Source organism: Syngnathus typhle, linkage group LG13, assembly GCF_033458585.1.
Source record: "Syngnathus typhle isolate RoL2023-S1 ecotype Sweden linkage group LG13, RoL_Styp_1.0, whole genome shotgun sequence".
Taxonomy (NCBI): Eukaryota; Metazoa; Chordata; class Actinopteri; order Syngnathiformes; family Syngnathidae; genus Syngnathus; species Syngnathus typhle.
The window spans coordinates 4,562,864-4,584,929 of record NC_083750.1 but is presented as its reverse complement, the minus strand read 5'-3'; the positions used below and the strand labels follow the sequence as shown (position 1 = coordinate 4,584,929).

The 22,066-nt window shown below is 42.7% G+C and overlaps 1 protein-coding gene across 8 annotated transcripts; it reads left to right on the top strand.

The window, feature by feature from the left end:
* The first annotated feature begins 292 nt into the window (after positions 1 to 292).
* On the top strand, positions 293 to 21,446 carry mast3a (microtubule associated serine/threonine kinase 3a). 8 transcript variants are annotated; one of them, XM_061294376.1, is made up of 28 exons: positions 293 to 442; positions 2,187 to 2,218; positions 7,333 to 7,421; positions 8,321 to 8,393; positions 9,660 to 9,680; positions 9,821 to 9,899; positions 11,329 to 11,486; positions 12,161 to 12,236; positions 12,353 to 12,562; positions 12,686 to 12,787; positions 12,932 to 13,064; positions 13,508 to 13,593; positions 13,666 to 13,751; positions 13,912 to 14,120; positions 14,231 to 14,369; positions 14,459 to 14,591; positions 14,656 to 14,821; positions 14,971 to 15,072; positions 15,138 to 15,260; positions 15,339 to 15,451; positions 15,533 to 15,711; positions 16,322 to 16,443; positions 16,529 to 16,717; positions 17,321 to 17,544; positions 17,727 to 17,849; positions 17,917 to 18,056; positions 18,171 to 18,355; positions 18,466 to 21,446. In XM_061294376.1, exons 1-28 carry the CDS (start codon positions 404 to 406, stop codon positions 19,296 to 19,298), a joined length of 4,164 nt encoding a protein of 1,387 aa, XP_061150360.1. In that variant the 5' UTR covers positions 293 to 403; the 3' UTR covers positions 19,299 to 21,446. The 8 variants fall into 8 exon arrangements, with proteins under 8 accessions (XP_061150360.1, XP_061150362.1, XP_061150359.1 ...); XM_061294378.1 differs by having other exon boundaries at positions 294 to 442; positions 17,920 to 18,056; XM_061294375.1 differs by having other exon boundaries at positions 294 to 442; positions 9,818 to 9,899.
* Positions 21,447 to 22,066: the final 620 nt, after the last annotated feature.

The following is a 22,066-nucleotide window of genomic DNA, read 5'->3' as shown; positions in this document are numbered from 1 at the left end:
AGTTATGAGGAAAACAAAACAAAACAATACAAAGTGACTCTTTGATACCGCTGGGTGACTACAGAAGCAGATGCCTTCAAAGCACAATTATTTTTCCCCACAATAATTATCAACAATAAAATAATAGGTTATATATTTTTTAATATAAGCATTTTGGCCACCTCTTGCAGTCCACACACCATCCACTTCCCCACCGCATGACGAACCGGCAAATGACCACTTTTACGGGGTCTGTGGGGGAAACCGGGGAGGAAGATGAACAGGCTGAATAGAAGGGGGGGTGGCGCAGCAGCGAGGAGGAGCAACTCTCTCCAGGGTACAGCAGATCGCAAAATGGCTTGACCGGGCAACCAAACGCCTTGTCCTGCACTGTACTGTCGATGTTTTTGATTTGCATTCCATAATGGATGAGCCGAATATCCTGAGACGACGCGGGCTACAGGTAAATAAATAATAAGACGCTGTCACGACACGCCGCTTGTTTCCAGGCAAATTACAAAGAGCGTGAGCATGAGCCGAACGCTCAGAAGATACAGTAGGCTATTTGATCATTTGAATTGGGGTGGTGTCCATTTTACTTCCACCTCTATAGAAATAATCATACACAGCATGTGTTGCATTTCTACGCGGGGTTGACAGTGCTGTGTGTTTATTTTGGAGCATCTCATTACAAAGCTTTGATAAATGTGGTTGCCTTGGTGATAAGAGGAGCACACATGATCCAGACAGGAACACCTCCTTTATCTTCTCCTGAGTGCCATGTTTGTTTTTCTACGATGGGAATAATGAAGTGCACGCTACTCTATTCTTTGTGCCTCTGGTTTCTGTTGAGAGTGTCAGAATTAAAATAAAGTCCTAATTTGGGGGTTGAGGTGGTAAGACGTCGTTTTTCAATCTAATTTTAAAATATACAGCTAATTATTAATTGTTACTAGTGGCCCAAGAGTGAAAAGGGAGAACATTATTATATGATCATTTAAAAAAATATTCAACCATCGTTGGTTCATTTATTTTGTTCAATTTAAATGCCCGATGCACCTTTAGGTGCTATTGATAAAAAAACATAATGACATCAAGGTGGGGTGATGATTTTAACCTGACTGTCTTTTACTGTCAAATGAGAACAGCACAAATGCCCAACGGATATTGCGCCAAAGCATATATTAAACATGAGAAAAATCTCACCCCCAAAGAAAAATAAAACACAAAAACAACTTATTGAAATAATGCTGATCTTGTCTGCATTTACTCCCGAATGAAAAACTGCTTTCGTTAAACACCATGCTAGTATTCTGTTGTATGAATCACAAACACATTTCTTTGTTCTGCCTGTCACTATTATGCAAACACAGGAAAAACCTTTTTGTCCTAATATTTCTCAGACCAACATCAAACATTTTGCTTTATTTGGCTGTGTTTTAACATAAGAGAGACTGGAGAATAGAAGAACCGAACATATGTATTACCATCAGAATAGGAAAAAAACAACAGCTGTCAGCAAATCTTGTTGTTTCACCTCAGTCCTGCCAATCACATAGTCAGCATTGACCAGTTAAGACTTCCACTGTATTCTCTGTGACTAATAACCTATTAGTAATACATGAAAGTAGGCCACACCACAGCTAATGACATTTACATGCACCGAGAGGGTAATCAGGGGGATTTCGATCGATGAAGCCAGCACAAGTACTTCTTATGCCGTAGCTTGTTCAGGATGTAATGATTGTTTAAGAGTATGTTCACAAAAGACTCTCCAGTTAGGTCTGGAAATGTTTGGGATTAATTCTGAGGATTTTGGCTTCACCAGAACACATATGTCATTGAAGTGTTGACTTTTTCTACATCAGTGGGAAAATTTAGATGCAAGAAATGCTTTCATAACTGTCTGTAATCTTCCTGATTATTTGAACAAATTGGAATCTGAATAAGTGTGGATGAAATGTATAAAATGATGCAAATATTGTCACTGTCCAAGGAATACACAAAAGTGATACATTTAGATGCAAGAAATGGTTTCATAAATGTCTGTAATCTTCCTGAATTTGATTACTTGAACAAATTGGGATCAGAATAAGTATGGATAAAATGTATAAAATGATGCAAATATTGTCACTGTCCAAGGAATACACAAAAGTGATGTTTCTGCTGCCATATTTGTAATGTGTTTCTTCATTTCTTTATTCCAGAAAGAGCTGAGTCTACCACGAAGAGGAAATGTGTAAGTGATACAAAGTCATTGTTTTTGCAACCGGCTCATCCAGGTGCATGTCACCTGTCAGTTTATCACTTTGTGTCAATACTCAGGTTATTTTATGGCTATATACATTGAACTGAGCCATTCTCTTGGTAGCTGACAATTGAAGCTGTAGATCAGGACTGTCTGCAGTCAAAGTGGTCTCACCGCTCAGACTGGTTTTGTGTTAACTTAAGCGATAAAGCGGAAGCATGTCAGTTGGGCACAATTTGAATATTTATGTTCTGTTTTTTTTTTAACTTCAGACCATTTGAAAACCTAAGCTTTTAAAGCAGGAAGTGCCTGCCAGTAGTCTCTTGACAATTTTCAACCAGTTCTGCAATATCTGCATTTTGTTAACATGAAAGATCAAGGTTTTATTCACCTTGTGACTCAGTCGAAAATCAGATAACAGTCAGATAACAGTCATTGAAATGTCGAACACATAACGTAATGCTTCACATTCAGTCGCCCTGTGATTGACTGGCGATTGGTCCAGGATGAAGTTCAGTTCTTGTCAACAATAGCATAACCAATCGGAAACTAATCAAAGAAATTTGTGTACATATTGTCTTGTATGAATTGTATTGTACCCCATATATCGATATATCAGTGACAACTATTTGCCACTCCCTAGTCATTTTTAAACAAGAAATCCCTTTGCACTGGTAAAGGAATATACATTGTGTTGACTTCAGATAGCTGAGCTCTTATATATATATATATGCACTGAAAATACATTATTAAAAATAAAAATATATTAAGAGCGCACATTTTGTACAGACGCATGTACAGCATTTTGTCTATATTTGTTTTTGTTATACAGCTTGTTAGGAACTGTATGGCCCTATGCGGCGCCTTGGTAGCAATAATGCAAAATTGTGGTCCACCCCATAGGCATTGGCGCCGTGACCCAATTTTTTTTCCTTCATTTTGTCCGAGGGCACATGAAGGCAACACCATTTCCTCCTCCCTCCAGCGCAGATCTTTGCGCGTGCGCTGTGCGTCGCTGCTGTGACTGGAAAGTTTTTTTTCTATCACTCTTTATGTGTTTTTTGTCGCATTTATCAGTCGATAATGTCGCATTCTGGCGAGGACAGACTTTTCCTGAAGCGTATCGGATGACAAGAGGAGACCTAGAAGGACGGACATGGCCGTAGAAGCGGCTCGTTATTACCGAGCTGGCGATTTGCGAATCGGGGCTCAGTTTTTACCGAAGCTGGACGACCGAGTTGGTGCCTTTGGAGGTTGCCGACTAACCAGGTTAATCTAACTGGCTCCAGTGAACCTCCACTGGGGGAGACTCTTTGACATGAGGCTGTAGAGGACAGCTCCCCTCCCTGGATTACCTTTATCGGTCACCACCACCACCACCATCATCACAGCCATGGCTGACCAAAACCATTACTGGACGGTGCTACCGAGCTACAAAACTAGTTTTGTTACCGGGGCCATGATGAAAAGAACCAAAGGGTAAAATACTAATGATTAAAATGCGATGCAATTAGCCGTCTGTATACTATCTCGTCGGGTCTTCGATGACAATTTTCTATATTATTCTTTCAATGTGTGGCTCTAGAACAGGGGTCACCAACATTTTTGAAGTTGGGAGCTACTTCAAGGGCACCGAATAATGCAAAGGGTGACCACTTTGATAATACACTTCTGAAATAACAAAGTTACACAGTGTACCTTGAATCTTATATTTTTATTAATGATATTCTATGTGAAGACACTGAACATTAATGATAGTGGGAAGCCTGGCATTGCATGCTCTTCACCAGTGTACTGTAAAGTATTTTTAAAACTGGCCTATGGCCGACTGATGTGGTCGCTGCGGGCGACTGATGTGGTCGCCGCGGGGGACCTGGTGCTCCAGGTTGGTGACCCCTGCTCTAGAATTTCTGAAAGTGAAGCGCGTGTGTGTGTGCGCGCGTGTGGGGGGGCTGTCATTGTCTGCACCCATATGTAGCATAAAACATCACAAAGTGGTGCCGATCGTTATTCCGATATAATTACGATGTTAGCTCTGGGAGATAGATTGAATTATAACATATGTACTGTACTGTACTGTACTGTACTGTACTGTATAAAACAAGCTTTTAACGTTCGTATCGAGCCTCTCAGTTTATGACAGCTTTATCTCCCTTGACCAATATAAAGGCTCTCAGTAGAACATTGGTGGTACATGCATTTGTATTAAAGCTGATAAGGATTATTCTGGAGGAGTGAGTTGTACTCTCACCGGGCATTTTATTGGGCACACTTGCAAGAACTAATGGTATTTGAATTGTGAGAAACACTAATACAGTGTTGCATTGTAAATGGATAGATGGATGTGCCGTGAGAGAAACGTTTAAGTCATTCCTTGGCTACACTCCTAATGCATTGGAATGAATGGCAGTGGGGTGTGCCCTGCCTATAACTCAAGTAGGATTAATTGCAGAGAATGAAGAATACAGCATATGAGTATTGTTGTGTGTGTACAGGTGTTGCTGCACCGGTTATGGTCAAGTCAAGTTTATTTATGTCGCCCTTTATCTATTTATTTGGAAAAACGTGTACGGCTTGTCACTTGTACCTCTCAGCACCATGGTGAACTCTCCATGTCATCTTCAAAGTCAAAGTCAGCTTTAGTGTCAATCCCTTCATATGTCAAGACACACAAAGAAACCGAAATTACGTTTCCTCTATCCCACAGTGACGAGACATAGTACACGATAGACATACAAGTAGACGACACAAAATAAAAACAAGAAGGCACAAACAAACAATAAATAATATGAGTGATGAATACATAATAAACAAATAACCCAATAAATAAGAGGAGCAAAACTGAGCCAGTGTGCATACAGCAGACAGTAAGCATAGCGCAAAGTACAGGACGCTACGCAGAAAGGGGGAGCGAGTTCAGGATCCTAACAGCCTGGAGTATGAAGCTGTTGGTGAGTCTGGTGGTGCGGGAGCGCAGGCTCCTGTACCTCTTCCCAGAGGGCAGAAGCACCCCCAAAAAAAGATGTTGCATAGTGTTAATAAGGATAAATAGCCCCATAAAAGCAAAAATATCCAAAGAAATAGATCTATAAAATGTAATTACTGTATATAGTTAACTGTAATACAGTCGATTGAGACATACCATGTATAGTCAATTTCTGTGAATAATTGATGCTCCCCTGAAAGTGATTCTAATTGCCTACATAAATAGTTGTAACCATAAATATACCACCAAATATGCACTTAAACAGCACTTACAATGCTTACAACCATCGTCAAATGTGTCCATACTTTTTCAAATACATCACAAAAAACAAGGAATGTCTAACTGCATCGTCCAAACGCAGGAGTTTCATCGAAGCTTTTGCCGGGAGGAAAGTTTGTTACTTTGTCATCCTCTGGGCTAACATAGCGCCGAGTGTTTCAGTGTTTACTGACTGGTAACCGCTTGATCAGTGTAGTGTCAACACAACTGGCAGTTGGAGATAGCTTTAGAGATGTTCCACGAAGCTGTTGTTATGGATTCCATTTGTTTTCTAGTTTGGTGAAACTGACATCCGTGTCTGCTTCTTGCGAGTGTTTGTATTTGAAAAATCATGACTTGGGGTCCAGTGAGGATTTTTCTACCATATCATTTATTTTTTAAGTAATCTCATAGATCAGTATTGCGGTTTTCAATGGAGGTCAGGGATTGGACGCAGCATAGCAGCAGACGTGGAACATTGAGCTGCAGTATATTCAACATGCCGTGCCACGACAAGCATCTGCTCACTGCTGACGCGGCCCATCACAGTGATGCTGTCATCTCTTTGTTCTGGTTAGATTTTTCTCAGAAGAATAAAACGGAACACATGCGAGAATGTTTGCGCGTTGAGTTGCAGATGTTTTTAAGTCCAAGTCAATTTTTAATCTTCTCTATTATTGGACTGTCTCTGTCGATTTTTTGTTTTTCCTCAGTTTGTGTTATAACATACAAGTGTGTTCAGGCACAGTGGAAGGATTTTTTCATATGGGGCAATAAATGGGGGGGGGGGTAGCGTTGTAGCGCTGGCCCCGAGTGTGTGAATGTGCCTCATCGACAACCTAGAAATGTCAAGTTCTATCGGTTTTCACATCCACTTAATTGTTTTAGGTCACAAGAAGGTGAGGAACGGCGATATCAATATTTTCAGCATGACCCTGAGTTAATGCGACAAGTGTTTTGAAAGGTGAAATGGCACATCTGTACAGCAACTGAAATATTCAGGATCAAATAGGCATTAACGGTCCTTTTTTGTGTGTAATTTAGATGATTGAGATGCCAGAGGTGTGTCTGTAATAACACCCTCAATTAAGTATTTAACATGTTAATAATACTGTGATTAACATTTCTTTACACTTAAATGGTCATTATGAATTTTGATCTTAGTGACATTTTGTTTAAAAGTAAAGCTCAGAAGGCTTTGTAGACATTTTGACACAGGGAGCAACAGACCACTATAAGGTGAGTTTTTTTTTTTTTTTTTAGGGTGGAGGCATATAGAAGGACATAGATCTGAAATTGCAATAAATAATGAAATCACTCCGGAAGAATCCAAGCAACAAGATTAAGCCAAGACATTACAGATGAACCCAGGGTTGCACTGATACAATATAAATAAGAAAGTGTATACAGAGTTCAGTCAGCTTCTCCTTGGTCGTATACAGAAATTAAATTCAACTTCTTGGTGGCTTCTGTTCAGCCGACACAATCCAGAGCTCATTCAGTACATTCATCTCGGAGTGGAGAAATGTTCTGCTCAGCTATGGTAATGGATCTGCAATGGTGCTATGGAAGAGAGTGGAGTTATGTCATGGCGGCCAATGGGTGCATCTGCCCTCCTTTAACCGTTCAACAAGGCTTTATTTGTGTGATTAGGTGCTGTAGCTTCAACCCAGTCATGGGAACACTTCCAGCTGTGTTATCAAATTGAATCAGTGTTCCTTGGAGCTCATCTGCTCACCATGTTTGGAATATTTGTCAAAATGAATGCACTATGTGTTTGTAAGCTGTATACATTGTTTTTGTGGAAGCTCATAGCGTAAGTGACTTTTCGCTGTTTAGATTTTTCTTTTTATTGTCACAGTGCCCGTAACAACAAGAGGAGGAGTTTGGCGGTCGGGACCCCTTCGCCCACACTCTCACGACCGCTTTCACCTCTCCCACTCACTACAGGTACTTGTGTGGCTTTTGTGTTTACACTTGTGTGCCATCTGAGATCTATTTGTAATTTGGGAGTCTCATTAGATGAACTGTGCGCATGATGGGCCAGGAGTGGCTAGCCCACAGAATTACCCCAAGAGCTCAGCGACGACTCGTACAGAAGTTCACAAAGGAACTCCGTTGCTGACTCAACAATGAGGAAGAAACTGGGCATGCATAAAGTTCTTTAGAAAAAACAGCTGCTTACCCAAAAGAACATAAAGGATTGTCTGAGAAAATCAGTTTGAAACGTTGCGGCCTAAAAGGCCTTTTATGATCATAAGTTGCCGTTGAGGGTGGCCCAACCACTTAATAGGGTTAGGGGGCAATCATTTTTTCACACAGGGCTGTTTAGGGGTTTTCTTCTTTAATAACAAAAAGCTCCATTGAAAAGCTGCATTTTACTTGTTTACTTGTGTTGCCTTTGGCTGATAGTTAATTTTGTTTGACGATGGGAAACATTTAAGCGTGACAGACAAGCAAAAAAAAAAAAAAAAACCAAGAAGGATGCAAACATTTTGTCCACAAAACGGAATCTCACAAGATTGTCAGTATTTAGCCTCTAGTGTTGTTTTGTTTATTCCCTGCTAGTGGATCCCGATATGATGGAACTGTTTCATTAAGGAATCAAACACCTCCTTGTGTCGAGCTCAGACAACATGACTTTTCTTGTCGTTCACGACCGCCGCAAAGTTAGATGAGCAGACAGTTGTAAATTTGTTCCGTGTCTTGGACCACACTGCAAGTCTGACACTGTTTTTGACTAATTTAATCAGCCGGTCAGTTTATCCCTCGGGTCTAAACACGATGAACTATTCTTAATTGTTAATAGTTTATGAAATGTAAGTTTGTAACAAACTGTGTTTCTTTAGCTGGCAGCAGTCCTTCAGAAAGCCCAAGAAATGTCTCCGCTAGCAACTCTGCCAACTTCCAGTTTGCCCGCAGGTAAGAGTTGATTCAAAATAGAAACTTGAATATGATATCAGGCGCTGCTTATTATCTGCTTACAAGTGTTGACATTTTACGTTATTCAGTAGAACTGTTTGAATGTAGAACTATCGTGTAATTTTTAAAGGAAACTTAACAGGGTAATAATGGCATGCTCCAGCCTTTCCGTGCATAGACTGAGAAGAAGCCCAACCAGGTGAAAAGCCCAAAGACATCTTGCCTGTCATGCAGATCTGTAAACACTTCTGACAACACATCAGAAGGGGGTCCAAAGCAGCATGAGCCGTAATGGTCGGCAGCACAGAAAAATTGGGTCGTTCCTATTAATATTTAGTATATTTTCATTTCAACGCCCCATTCTCTCATGTACCCAACATGACCTGTTTACGCACAAATGCTGAAGATTGCGTTTTGGAAAATCTTTACCCTGGCTCGAGTTTTCCAAAATGGTCCCGAAAAACGTATCTATGTACTGTCTTGTTAAGTCGATTTGGCTTTTTTAAAGATGCAGCGGCGGTCTCCTGGAATTCATTTCTGGGTTAATGTTGCACTGCAGTAGAGCATAATGCAGCACATGCTGGAAGATGGATTGTGCTACTTCACACGAAGCCGCATGACTCATCCGCGTTAAGATTTCAGAGACTGCCAATGTGAAGACAATGTTTGGCTAGGTTCACTGGGTTCATTTGTTATTTACTCAAGTGTCCAATTATTTTGTCACTGAAACCTCTAACTACAGTAGCATGTGATTTACAAGGCTTCAGGACAACTGCAAACCAAGCCACATGACCAAACACGACTGAACTGGACAGATCGTATTGCCGTAAAAGTGGCAGCGACCTCGCTGTACCTCGTGGTCATAATAACCACAATAGAGTGACAATCCAGAAAAACGACATATGGCAACTCTCCCGCTTGTAAAACAGAAAAGAATCCGCAGGTCACGGTCACTCGGGAAAATTCCTGTTGTCATTTCATATTTAGTAACATGTCCCTTAAAGCTTGTTTGTGTCAGGAAGCCTTTGACCATTCTTGTCATCATGGATTGTCATCAGTGAAACAAACCATTCTGGACAGATGGGGGGGGGGGCATCATTGTCGTAGTGATTGTTTGAGCGAGTGTATGAAGTTGTGAATGTGATTGGTGCATTGCAACAGGAGTTTGGCTGCATACTAGAGCATGATAGACATTTTGTTTCTTACTCTTGTCTTTCACGGTCTCCCTCGCTTCCTTCATCTCCTGCTCCATTTGCACCCGTGAAGCCATCTGGCCCGCACTGAGAGGTAAGAAACCATCACAAAAGGAAATCTCCATGTCTTGCAGTTCTTTTTTTTTTTTCTTTTTTTAAACAGATTTTAACTGAATTGCAGAGGTTTTATCCTTTATTTCCAGGATTTTACTGTTTTGTTTTGTTTTTCAGCAGAGGAGATGGCCGAAGATGGTCCGTGGCATCGGTTCCCTCCTCGGGATACTGCACCAATGCAACCAGTTCGTCAGTATCTGTAAGCCTCTATGTATATCGCTTCCAAGACCCCCGCAGTCACCTTTGTGCCAATTCTTTAGCACGGCTGATACTTCACCCCCAAACCCCCCCCCCCCTGCCCAAAATCAATTTTCAAAATGTGAAACTCTCACCTGCTCGCCGGCTTGAAAACTGGCCTTGCAAAAAGTGTGTATTTTGCTCCGCCGGGCAGTCTGGAACCAAAGCGTTCATTCATCGCAAGTCTGTGTTCTTGGCAAGAGGACAAACGTCGCCGGCGTCTGCAGACCGTCAAGAGCGTCATTTCACGCTCGCGCGTCAGCAGCGTTGAGTGTGACCTAAAAGTCCATCGACAAGTCGCAAGAGAGCCTTTAAAAGCACAAACAGGCGAACCAAATATGACAGTTTTCGTTGAATTATGCACGGCCAAGTAAAGGGGAGGGGGGGTTGTTTTCATGAGTTAGTCATGATAACAGGATGTGTCTGATGATAAATACTTGAATCACAGCTCTTTATCACGTTGCACAGAGGGAAGGAATGAATCACCCAAGAGTAATTTTGATTGCTTCCAAGAGTGCTTTTTCCAATGTAATGCGATCTGTTTTTCTGACTTAATCCAAGAATTTTGATGACAAAAAAGATCCGTAATGTCCAGGTGTTTATTGTCATGGAAATTGAACTTAATCCCTCACAAGTGATTTTTTTTTTCTCTTTTTTTTCTGGCACAAACAATTAGCAAGGGCGGTACAGGATTTCCTCACTCAATTGATTCCGTTTGGGAAAAGTCACATTTTATTCAGCATTTGTGAGTTACACCCATTACGTTTTTGTGTCTGTTTTTTTTTTTTGTGGTGACTCTCTTTATACTTTATCTTAGAACTCGTCAGTTGGCTGGAAAACAATAGTTGGGTCTTGTGCCACGGCTATAATTTTGCATGCTTGGCCACATGGCTCAGAGACAGTGAGGTCAGCTCTCCCCACACAAAGCCCCTTTCAGGGATCCACTCAGTTATTTCTTTATGCAGCTCCAGCCTGAAACATCTCTCGTTTCCTTCTCAGGCTTTCTCCTCCTCTTTCTATCACCTATTTGCAGTCTTATATTTCCCTTCCACAACTAAGACCCCTGCCCAAGAAAGTTTTCTTAAATTCCAAGGCTCACGCCAAACATTTTCGTGTGGAGTGAGTCAAAGAACACACACGTGGCCAAAATAACAGCCTGGAATTCTACTTTTGCACGAGAAAATCACTTAAGCTCACATACTCCTGACTGAGATGACAAAATGATAATTTATGTTTGGTTTTAAGCGCTCTTGCTGTTTATTATCTTCCCCTCATACACTTTTCCATATAAATCAAAAGTAAATGCTTTGCAGCGACCGCCGCTGTCAATTATTTCCATTTTCTTCAGGACAGATCCTGCTTATCTTCCCTCCTCTTCTTTTCTTCCATAGTCATCCTCCTCCCAGGAGCTTTTGCACCAGCTGCCTCTCCAGCCGACACAAGATGATCTCCACTTCCTGTTTAAACATTTCCGGAGCACGGAAAGTGTGGCAGATGAGGAAGGACCACACACTTCACCCACTGTCAGGGTCCGCTCGCGCAGCCTCAGGTAGCATTAGTCTATATTTGTTATTGTGTGTGTACTTCAGATGACTCAATGTCATTTTTTAAATAAAATAATAAATCCGTCACACCAGGTTCTTCACCGATCCAGAACTGAGAGATTGCAGTGAATAAATAGTCAAACTTAATTCACGGACTTTCAGTAATGTTTAGTCATAGTCCAAAAGTAAAGGGGGATAAAACATGAGGCAACATTTAGGTGCTGGTAAGACACCTCAATTTAACTCCACGTCTTTCAAATTAAAATAGGTTACTGGCAAGTGTCATTGGTGGCTTTATAAATAGCTCCAGAGTGCCTGTAAAACATTTGTTGTCCCCAAGCAGTTAACCATCGCCAATGCAAGCTTATTAAACCGAAATAGAAAAGTTCTGTTACTTGCGTTACATGCTCTCGTTTCTGACTGCTCGGGTTATATGCGAGGCTTGCTATTTTCAAACTAGTGTGTTGATTTGTCTGGCTTGTTGCAAACATTCCTTCTTGTAATTGAACCTGTTCAAATACAACAGATGGATGCATTCGTGGCTTCTGGAGATGAGAAAGTTATCTGAATCATTTTCAAATGAGCTGACCATGTTTTTTCTTTTTTTTTTTGTTCTGAAAAATAAAATGTAATAATCGGATGTTTTTATCCTTTCAACATTTGCCTGTTTCTCATCCAGCCCTGGACGAACCTGTGGAACATTCGACAATGAGATTGTCATGATGAATCATGTCTATAAAGAACGATTTCCCAAGGTACTGTGGAACTTGGAACCCATCTTTATTTGTCCTCTATCCTTCTTAATCAATCTCCACTTTGGATTCTTTCAACACAATATTTATTAGTCTTCAATTGTTGTTCCTTTCCCAAGGCAACAGCGCAGATGGAGGGTCAACTTCTGGACATTATTGAAGAATGCTCGCCTGGAACTTCTCTACCCCTGGGCGATGGCGTCCTTGGGTTCATCCAGCACCAGCTGGTGGAACTGGTCCGAGACTGCCTGGATAAGTCCCAGAAAGGCTTGGTCACATCTTGCTACTTTGTGGAGCTGCAGGAGAAGCTGGAGAAGCTTTTGCATGAGGTAAATGCTCCCATGGTGTGAGCCTAGGAAACACTTCTTCATTAAAATGTTCCTTTCAGAACAGCCAGTGAATTTCTGCCACAATCCCTTGAACAGACACTTGATTTGTTCTTTCTCCATCAGGCGTATGAACGTTCCGAGAGTGAGGAAGTGACCACCATTACAAAACTAGTGAAGAAAATTCTCATCATCATCTCCAGGCCTGCCAGGCTTCTGGAATGTCTGGTAAGGCCGGGCTGCAATAGTTTCCACCACCGTCTATTGTTAAAGGGATTTTGTTGTTGTTGCATGTTTGCTTGAAAAGAAAAGGCTACTGGTCAAAATGGAATGATAGAACTTCAAGAAGAACACGTCTCTTGTCTTTTTCAGGAGTTTGATCCTGAGGAGTTCTACCAGCGTTTGGAGACTGCGGAAGGTCAAGCCAAGGTGAGCCAGGGGATCAAGACGGATATTCCCAGATACATCATCAGTCAGCTGGGACTCACCAGGGATCCTCTTGAAGGTGCTGAACCGTCAATTCCTACGATACATAAACGAGCTCGCAGGGAAAAAAGGGCGTTTTTAGCGACTGAGTTCTTTTATACATTCAAGTTCCTTGGGCGGAGTCTCACTTGCGACCTGCTGTTTTTATGGTTTTGCCCATTACACATTCCATTACGTCACACATTTCATTACATTTCACCAATGTTAAACTTTGATTTAATATGCTGTTATTTTCTGCCCTGCTCATCATGAGAACTTCCTAAGCTAAAAATTTGCAATCATTTTTATTCATTTATTTTTTCATGTTATTGATTTATTTGTAGCTTATTCTGAGCTAAACATTTGCAATCATTTTTATTCATTTGTTTTTTCTTTTTATTCATTTCTTTTTTTCCCTAAAACAAATCTTCCTCCAATATTTAAATGTGATCTTAATGCTGCTGTTCATTTTTGAATCTACAGAGATGGTCCAACTGGAACAAACAAGCCCAGTTCACAGGTCTGCCAGCAGAGAATCCGATGAGTCTGGAGAGGCAACGCCAACCCAGGTAGAAAGTCATGCAGAACATCTATTCAAAGATATAGAGCACAAACATGATCACAATGCTTTTGTGATTCAGAGCCGGGCAGTTTGCACTCCCCCGCGTAGGAAACCGCTGGAGAGTGACTTTGAAACCATCAAGCTAATTAGCAATGGCGCCTATGGGTGAGAAAGACAACATTTCTTTGTGTGCATTCATCAGACTGTCTTTTGTGATAACAAGCAGAAAAAAGAAATTGGAAGATGTGTTCTCATTCAAAATGTTCTTGTCATCTACTCCGGCCCAACATCTCTCTCCTGCCCCGCCCCCCTTGGCCACTCGCAGAGCTGTATTTCTAGTCCGTCACAGGGAAATGCGACAGCGCTTTGCCATGAAGAAGATCAACCGGCAGAACCTGATTTTGAGAAATCAGATCCAGCAGGTCTTTGTGGAGCGAGACATCCTCACCTTTGCTGAAAACCCATTTGTGGTTTCCATGTTTTGCTCTTTTGAAACACGCCGGCATCTCTGCATGGTCATGGAATACGTAGAAGGTAAACAAGCGGTTTGATGGTTAGGCCACTCATCATTTTTACTGTATGACATGGAAATCATTTATCTTTCTTATATTCATCATGTCCTTCTGGCTTCCCGTTATTCCAAGGTGGTGATTGTGCCAATCTTTTGAAGAACATCGGTCCTCTGCCTGTGGACATGGCACGCATGTATTTTGCAGAAACCGTCCTGGCTTTGGAGTACCTTCACAACTATGGCATCGTACACAGAGACCTCAAACCTGACAAGTGAGCCCCAACCTGCTCCGTCATCTGTTAAGGTCTCAATCTTGCGAGTCACATTTCATACAATCGTGTTTGGTTTTCTTCCTTTCTAGTTTGTTAATCACCTCCATGGGGCACATCAAGCTTACAGACTTTGGACTGTCAAAGATTGGCCTTATGAACATGACAACCAATTTGTATGAAGGACACATTGAGAAGGACACGAGAGAGTTCATCGACAAGCAGGTACGTGGTCTTTTCTTTCCATGAAATAATAAGGACTTCATGAACTCAGCTAAGATCCTTCCAGGTGTGTGGCACCCCCGAGTACATCGCTCCTGAGGTGATATTGCGGCAGGGCTATGGCAAGCCTGTCGATTGGTGGGCTATGGGCATTATCCTCTACGAGTTCCTTGTGGGATGCGTGCCTTTCTTTGGAGACACGCCAGAACAGCTTTTCGGTCAGGTGGTTAATGGTAAGGAAATTCTTGACTTGAATGTTTTTGTTGTGTCATCATCACGGGTAACATTTTCCGTCACAAAAGTTTAATTAGTCACTCAACTGCAGTCGTCACTGTGTTAGAATGCTTTCAGTGAGTTTGTATTGTTGACTTTGTTTGCTCAGATGACATCATCTGGCCCGAGGGAGATGATGCTCTACCAGCTGATGCCCAAGACCTTATCACCAGACTACTTCGTCAGAGTCCGCTGGAGCGCCTGGGAACAGGTAGCGATTATTACCGGACTTAAAAATGAAGGATTCTGTTCAAAATGTGTATTTATGCTCCTTAGGTGGAACTAGTGAGGTGAAGATGCACACGTTCTTCCTGGGACTTGACTGGAATGGCCTTCTGAGGCAAAAAGCGGAGTTCATACCACAGTTGGAGACTGACGAGGACACCAGTTATTTTGACAGTAGGTGGATTTATCGAGGCGTACTTTAGATTACGTAACTATCATTTTACACCTGTTGTATGATCCCGTCATTTACAGCACGATCCGAGCGATACTCTCACCTCGGTTCGGACGATGATTATGAAACAAACGACGACGAGTCTTCTCTCGAACTGCGACAGTTCTCCTCCGTGGCCCATCGGTTCAGCAAGGTATGTTTTCTTTGACTGCTCGCAGTGTTTCTTTCAACTAAACATCTTTTTGTGATTAAAATATTTCTTCTTCTTCTGAAGGTGTACAGCAGCACGGAGCACCTGTCCACCTCGACACCGTCCAACCAGAGCTTGTCATCTTCAGAGCGGAGCCATAGCGAAGAAAAGGACGAGCGGTGGGAAGGCAGAGGCGGCTTTTCCCCCGGTGATGGACACAAACACCTGGCCATCGGAGACAGAACAGATGGAGTCAGGGGGAGGTGAGATTTGTCACACAGATTTAAACACGTTAAAACATTTCCTGTTTAGTAGATAGAGAATCAACTTGCTCTGTGCATGACTCCGTAATGATTGGCAAGTCAATAGCAGAGTGGCAAGTCAGGAATTTACCCACACGTCCAAATATGGCAACTGCAAAAAAAAAAAAACAGAATGGCGACAACCAAAATACCAAACTTTAGCCTTTAAAAAGGAGTCCACATACCAGCGGGTGATGTCTCGGCAGTTATGTCTTTTTTTTTCTCGATTTTAATGTGGTCAGTGAGAACAAACTGTTCAGAGTTCAGGAATAACTGACTCCACTTTCCCTAAAAGTTTGGGCCTTTCAGATCATTAAATGATGATTCACGACCACAGGGCTGGGTTTTGAAAACGAATGTTACCAAACGTAACCACGACCACGCACCAAAGCAGAGGCCATTCACATACTCGTATGAAAATAAATTGCAAACTGCAAAAACTGTTTTGGGCTGTTTCCACCTGTTGTTGTTTTTGTTATCCTTCGTTACCACTATTCCTTCCAATACATTCATCTGTGAAGCAGATTCTTAACCCCGGTTAAAATAAATTCTGCGTGTGTTTCTCTCGCAGCTTGCGTCCTCGTGCTTCGTCCAGTTCATCTCAGTCAGAGCGCAGTGCTAGCCCGCTAGTATTAAATAGCACTCAGAGCCTTGACTTGATGCCTCGCTTTGCCATCGCTGCCGAGGAGGAGGGTAAGCCTGGAGAAGCAATCACGTAATTTTATGTTCAACTCGTGAAAGACTCAAGATGCCTTACTCTTCCGCTTTGTGTTTGTAGATGGTATGGTCTCCAATCTGCGGCGCATTCGTCTGCGCAGCAACAGCACAGGCACCAGGCCGTCATTCCGCAGAGGCGCGTCCAGACGCATCGCCCACCAACTGGACACCCCAGAAAAACCCAGACCTCCTGCTGGGAAAGTCCCCAAGTCTGCCTCGGTCTCTGGACTCTCCCTCATTATTACCCCAGGTGCATACGTAACAATGACCTTTTTACAATTTGAAGAATGCCTTATTTGTGAAACATGAGAAGAGGAGCGTTTATACAATGTTAATATTGTTTCAATGTACAGTACTGCAGTTCTGTAGCTGCTTTTATGGTTCATGTTTACAGTGCCCTCTACAGACGGTTGCCAGGCAATGTATACAACACAAACGAAACGCATTTGTCCTATAGGGGGCGGTAATGCACACTTCTCTGATAAAGCCACAGCAATTCGTACCAGCATAATGAGCACCATTAAGATGTTATGTAGCTGGCCCATGGTAGGTAGAGTCCACCAAAAACGAAGCAGAGGTTTTATTCCCTACAAAGTATTTCATATTGCTGTAAATCACTCATGCAGTGTTTGATCGTGGCATAGATTTGGTAGTTGTATAATTAGGCCTGTGCAACAGTTACAAAACCTGCCTCAGAGTTTGTTTTGCTGTCTTCAAGGGTAATTAAACTGGATATGTATTAAGACTTCGGTCAGTTGTTTTGGCCATTTAATATGCAACCACAATAGCCCAGTTGCATTTAACCACGTTCGGGGCAGCAAGAATGACCTTTTCAAATATGCTCTCCATCCAGATGACTCAGCGGGTCCCTCTTCCAGTCCCAAGTCATCTCTATCGCTCTCGTCCAACCCGTCGTCAAGAGACTCCTCCCCCAGCCGGGATCTTTCCATCAACATCAGCTGCCTCAGGCCTCCAGTGGTCATCCACAGCTCCGGGAAGAGGTTTGGCTTCGCTTTGCGAGCGATCAGAGTCTACATGGGGGACACCGATGTCTACACAGTTCACCACATGGTTTGGGTATGTGTCTGTCTCACAAGCGCTGCGGTCGGAACGATAATTATACTGATGTCAAATTCAAGTTAACGATGTTTTTCTGTGTGTCCTTTTTGGGCATTTCTTGTTCAAATAAATGTCAACAACACTGTTGTATCACGGCAGCATAGCTAAGATGGCTGATCTGGGTGCGTCTGTATGTTCAGTGTGTGGAGGACGGAAGCCCGGCGCACGAGGCTGGTTTGAGAGCTGGTGACCTCATCACTCATGTCAATGGTGAATCTGTACAAGGTCTTGTCCATACTGAGGTGGTAGAGCTTCTGCTTAAGGTTTGAGATGACATGCAAATTGATTGTGGTTCCTCTATTAGCTTCATATTAAAAGCTGCGTTTTCAGCAGAGTGGCAACCGGGTGACCCTCCAGACCACCGCTTTGGAAAACACTTCCATCAAAGTGGGGCCTGCCAGAAAGACGAGCTACAAAGCCAAGATGGCGCGACGCAGTAAGAAAAGCAAAAGGAGAGATGGGCAAGACAGGTAGAGTGTCACTAGAAAGCATTTTGGAATTTTAGCTGATGTCTCCAGTTTAATTTGGGCTAAAATATTATTAAATGTACATTGCTGTTGACCTGTACTTGTTTTGGTCTGCAGCCGACGGCGTAGCATCTTCAAGAAGCTGTCCAAACATACGCCCCCTGCACCGATGCAAAGCAGTCGTAGCTTCTCGTCCGGCTTCCACCAGTCATCTAGCGACAGCCTCTCTGGCTCTCCCACTCAGTCTCTCTCCCCCGGCCCGTCCACTCCCTGTCGCTCCCCTGCTCCTGACCACTCTGGAGGTGAGATGGAAAAGGTCTTCATTAGATGCACCTGCACAATACATATATAGTATATGCTCATTTATAGATTGAAAAGATGACCTTAGTTATCTCTTTCTCTCTTCACTCAGATTCAAGTTCCTCTCCCTGCTCCAGCTCCCCTAACTCACCGGTACCTCAGACTCGTCCCAGCTCCCTTCACGTGATGGGCCGCTACACCAAGGCCGGTCGCTGCAAGTCCACCAGCAGTATCCCGCCGTCCCCACTGGCCTGCATCCCACCTCCCCAACCTGTGTCTCCACAGTGCTCCCCCTCCTGCCTCCCTAGCCACCCAAAGTCATTACAGGGCTTTCATGGTAAAACGCTGTCCCCTCCCACTATCGCCCGCCATTCCGTGCGTCCCCGCAGTGCCGAGCCGCCGCGCTCGCCGCTCCTCAAAAGAGTCCAGTCAGCAGAGAAACTAACTGGTGACAAAGCAACAGGCGGGTATCATTGTGAGAGGAAAGCCTACAGCACGCGTCGCCATACCATGGAGGTGCCTCTGTCTGAGGGCGAGGACGCAGAGGAGGATGCCGCCACCAGCTTCGTCTGCGTGGGCGAACACGGCCGCCAAGGGCTGTACGTCGGGGGCCCAAGAGGCCACCAGGACGTTATCGGAGGAGGCAATGAGCACCACCGCTCTGCCGCCTCACCGCAACACCGTGGCGGCAACCACCACTCATCCGAGGTGGTGGTGATGAGAAAGCTGGCCCTGTCCGAGCGCCGGGACTCCTTCAAGAAGCAGGAGGCCGTGCAAGAAGTGAGTTTTGACGATTTGGATGAGAGGGAGGCCACGCTTCCTCACACTCAGCCCAAGACGTTCAAGGCTTCCTGGGTCAGCTCGGCCCAGTCAGACTCCAAGATGAAGGTGGGGGGGAAAGCAACACAGCAGAAAGCCAAGTCTAAAGATGAAGAACAGTTTTAGATGTAGTCACTTCACAAGGGATCGAAATTAACAACCAGTTTGTTCTGGGGTATCTGTTAAAAAAAAAAAAGTTAGGTTTTTGGACTTTTTGAGGAAATTTTTGGGATGGGCCTAAAAATGCACTATTATCCATACAGTTGAACATAATTTAACCATTTCTGTGACAAGCATAAATTAAGTTTATCACTAAAAGTTACAGTTGCACTCGGTGGCGCACTGGTTAGCATGTCCGCCTCACACTTGGGAAGATGCCGGCTCGATTCCACCTCCGACCCTCCCTGTGTGGACTTTGCATGTTCTCCCTGGGCCCGCGTGGGTTTTCTCCGGGCACTCCGGTTTCCTCTCACATCCCAAAAACATGCTTGGTAGGCCGATTGAGCACTCCAAATTGTCCCTAGGTGCAAGTGTGAATGGTTGTTGGCCTCTGTGTGCCCTGCGATCGTCTGGCAACCGGTTCAGGGTCCCCCCCGCCTATTGCCCGATGACTGCTGGGATAGGCTCCAGCACGCCCCCGCCCCCCGTGGGAACAAGCGGTATAGAAAATGGATGGATGGACTAAAAGTTACAGTGCATTCCATATCCATCCTGAAATTTCACTTAAAAGTCCAACAGCACTAACCTATTGTATCTTCATCTTGGGCCGATCGCATCGCCAGACAACTCCGCTCAAGTCCCATCACAAGCTTGAAAATTGATGTTTTGAGGTAAAATGCGCATCCTTCAATACCGTTATCATGAATATGTCTATATTTGTTCATTTCCCTGTCACTTGTTGTCTGTTTGTCACCGAATGACATTTTGTAAATTTATTTGTATTTCAAATGAAGTATTTGTATTTATAACTATGCTCATCTGTTGTTTGGGTTGCTAAAATGGCCTGGGATGCTTTAGTGATTGTTTGCTACTGTCAAATAGTGTAAATACACCGAGCGAGTGTTTTTTTTATTTTCCTCTCAATTTCTTTAGGGGCTTTTTGTTGCACTTGGATGGAACCAAAAAATCCATTTTGTGCTGCTTCTCAAGAGGAAGTCTCTGACTTCATTGGGTCTCATCACTACTTGATATGAAGATCACACTTGAAAGACAAACATTGGTGCCAAAGCAAGGTTAGCCATAAAAAACACACACAAGTATAAAAAGCTGTTTGAACAACTCTATATCCTTAATATCCAGCTTGAGGTGTATGTACTCGTTCTCACTTGTTAGGTAATTTAGCATACTAGTAGAACAACTAGGGCGCTTGATGTATAATAAGAATGAATTTTTGCTGCGATAATGTGGTATGGGTGTTTTTTTTTTTTGATTGTTTAAAAAAAAAAATGTAACCACATAGTTAAACAAGAAATCCTGAATGGAGGAAATAAAAAATAAAAAAACAGAGGTGTTTTCTCCCCACCCTATATACCCATAAATTGTTGCAGTAGTACTAAACCACGCTGTTTGTGTTTTGTATAAACAACAGTGGACCTTGAAAACAGCTGTCGTGGTGTTTTTGAAAGTGACCTTGTAGGAATCGTTGGCCTGCAAAGTGAGTTGAGTGCAACTAAAGTGGCAGGTTCCTAATCTCGTCTTAAAATCAACCTCAAAGGATTGTGCATGCTTTACATTCCACCATATTATTCCCACCTTTACTTTTTATAGTGCCTGTTTGCAGGATTTTACTCAGCTCGTGGAAACTTCTTTGTTTAATACAGAAGCAAATGTGTCGAGGAGTTTTTCATGCAATTTGAAGCTAATTTGTTGGATACATTTTGGGATGATTTCAGGATTGTTTTTTTTATTTCATATTTGTTGATATCTGTACCCTTAATTATGTCTTTTTTCATTTCTTGTTTTAAATTGACATTTAGCAGGTTAGCCTTGGCCCCCCCCCCCAAAAAAGACTTGTCATTGTATGTGCGTTGCTCTCCATGTGAGGTGTTGGACTCTCATTTGCTCTCAATTGCCATTTATGTGTTTTTGTCGTGTGTGTGTGCGCGTGTGTGTGTGTGTGTACTTCCCCAGCAAATCTCTTTGTCTTCATGTTAACTGGACCTTGTGAAGTTCCTACTATGTGGGGATCTTTTTCAGACTGATGTGACAATGTGTGTGTGTTTGTTTTTATTGTCTTAACAGTGCTTGAATAAAATATTCACCCAAAAGTCCAAACTTGGAATGTGTTGAATTTTCTCACCTGTAATGCAGGTGTGTAGTTGGGATGCTACTGTACAGTATGATCATACACAGAAGCCAAAACTGCCCGACTGGGTCGGACTAACCTGAGACGACGAGGCCCTTCTCTGTGTGACGTGTGCGCTCAAAACCATCAATCAGGCTTTCTAAAGTGGAAGAAAAACAAAACAGTACATTGGGGCAGTTGTATTTTGTGCTCACATTCTCTTGTTTGCAGGTTAAGTGTTTTGTGATGATGTAACAAATTAAACATGTATCTCAGGCATCACTAAAGAAATTACACCTAAATAAATGGGAAAACAAAAACAGATGTTAAAAATCTTAAGGCTTTGATTGTTTTGAGCGCTGGCATAATTATGACATGCCAAATAAACGTGTCGTCCTTGCATTTACGTTGAAGCATTGATGTATTTGGTTACATAAACAAATAAAGGTGTGTTTTCCAGTATAAAAGGCATAATAGTAGGAGAATAAAGTTGGAAATATGTGTGGAATTCACTTGTTAAATGTGATTTTAACAATGTGATTTTATTCTTCAATAAACTTTGAATTCAACATACGTAGTATAAATATTACGATTTCTTTCTGGGAAAAAT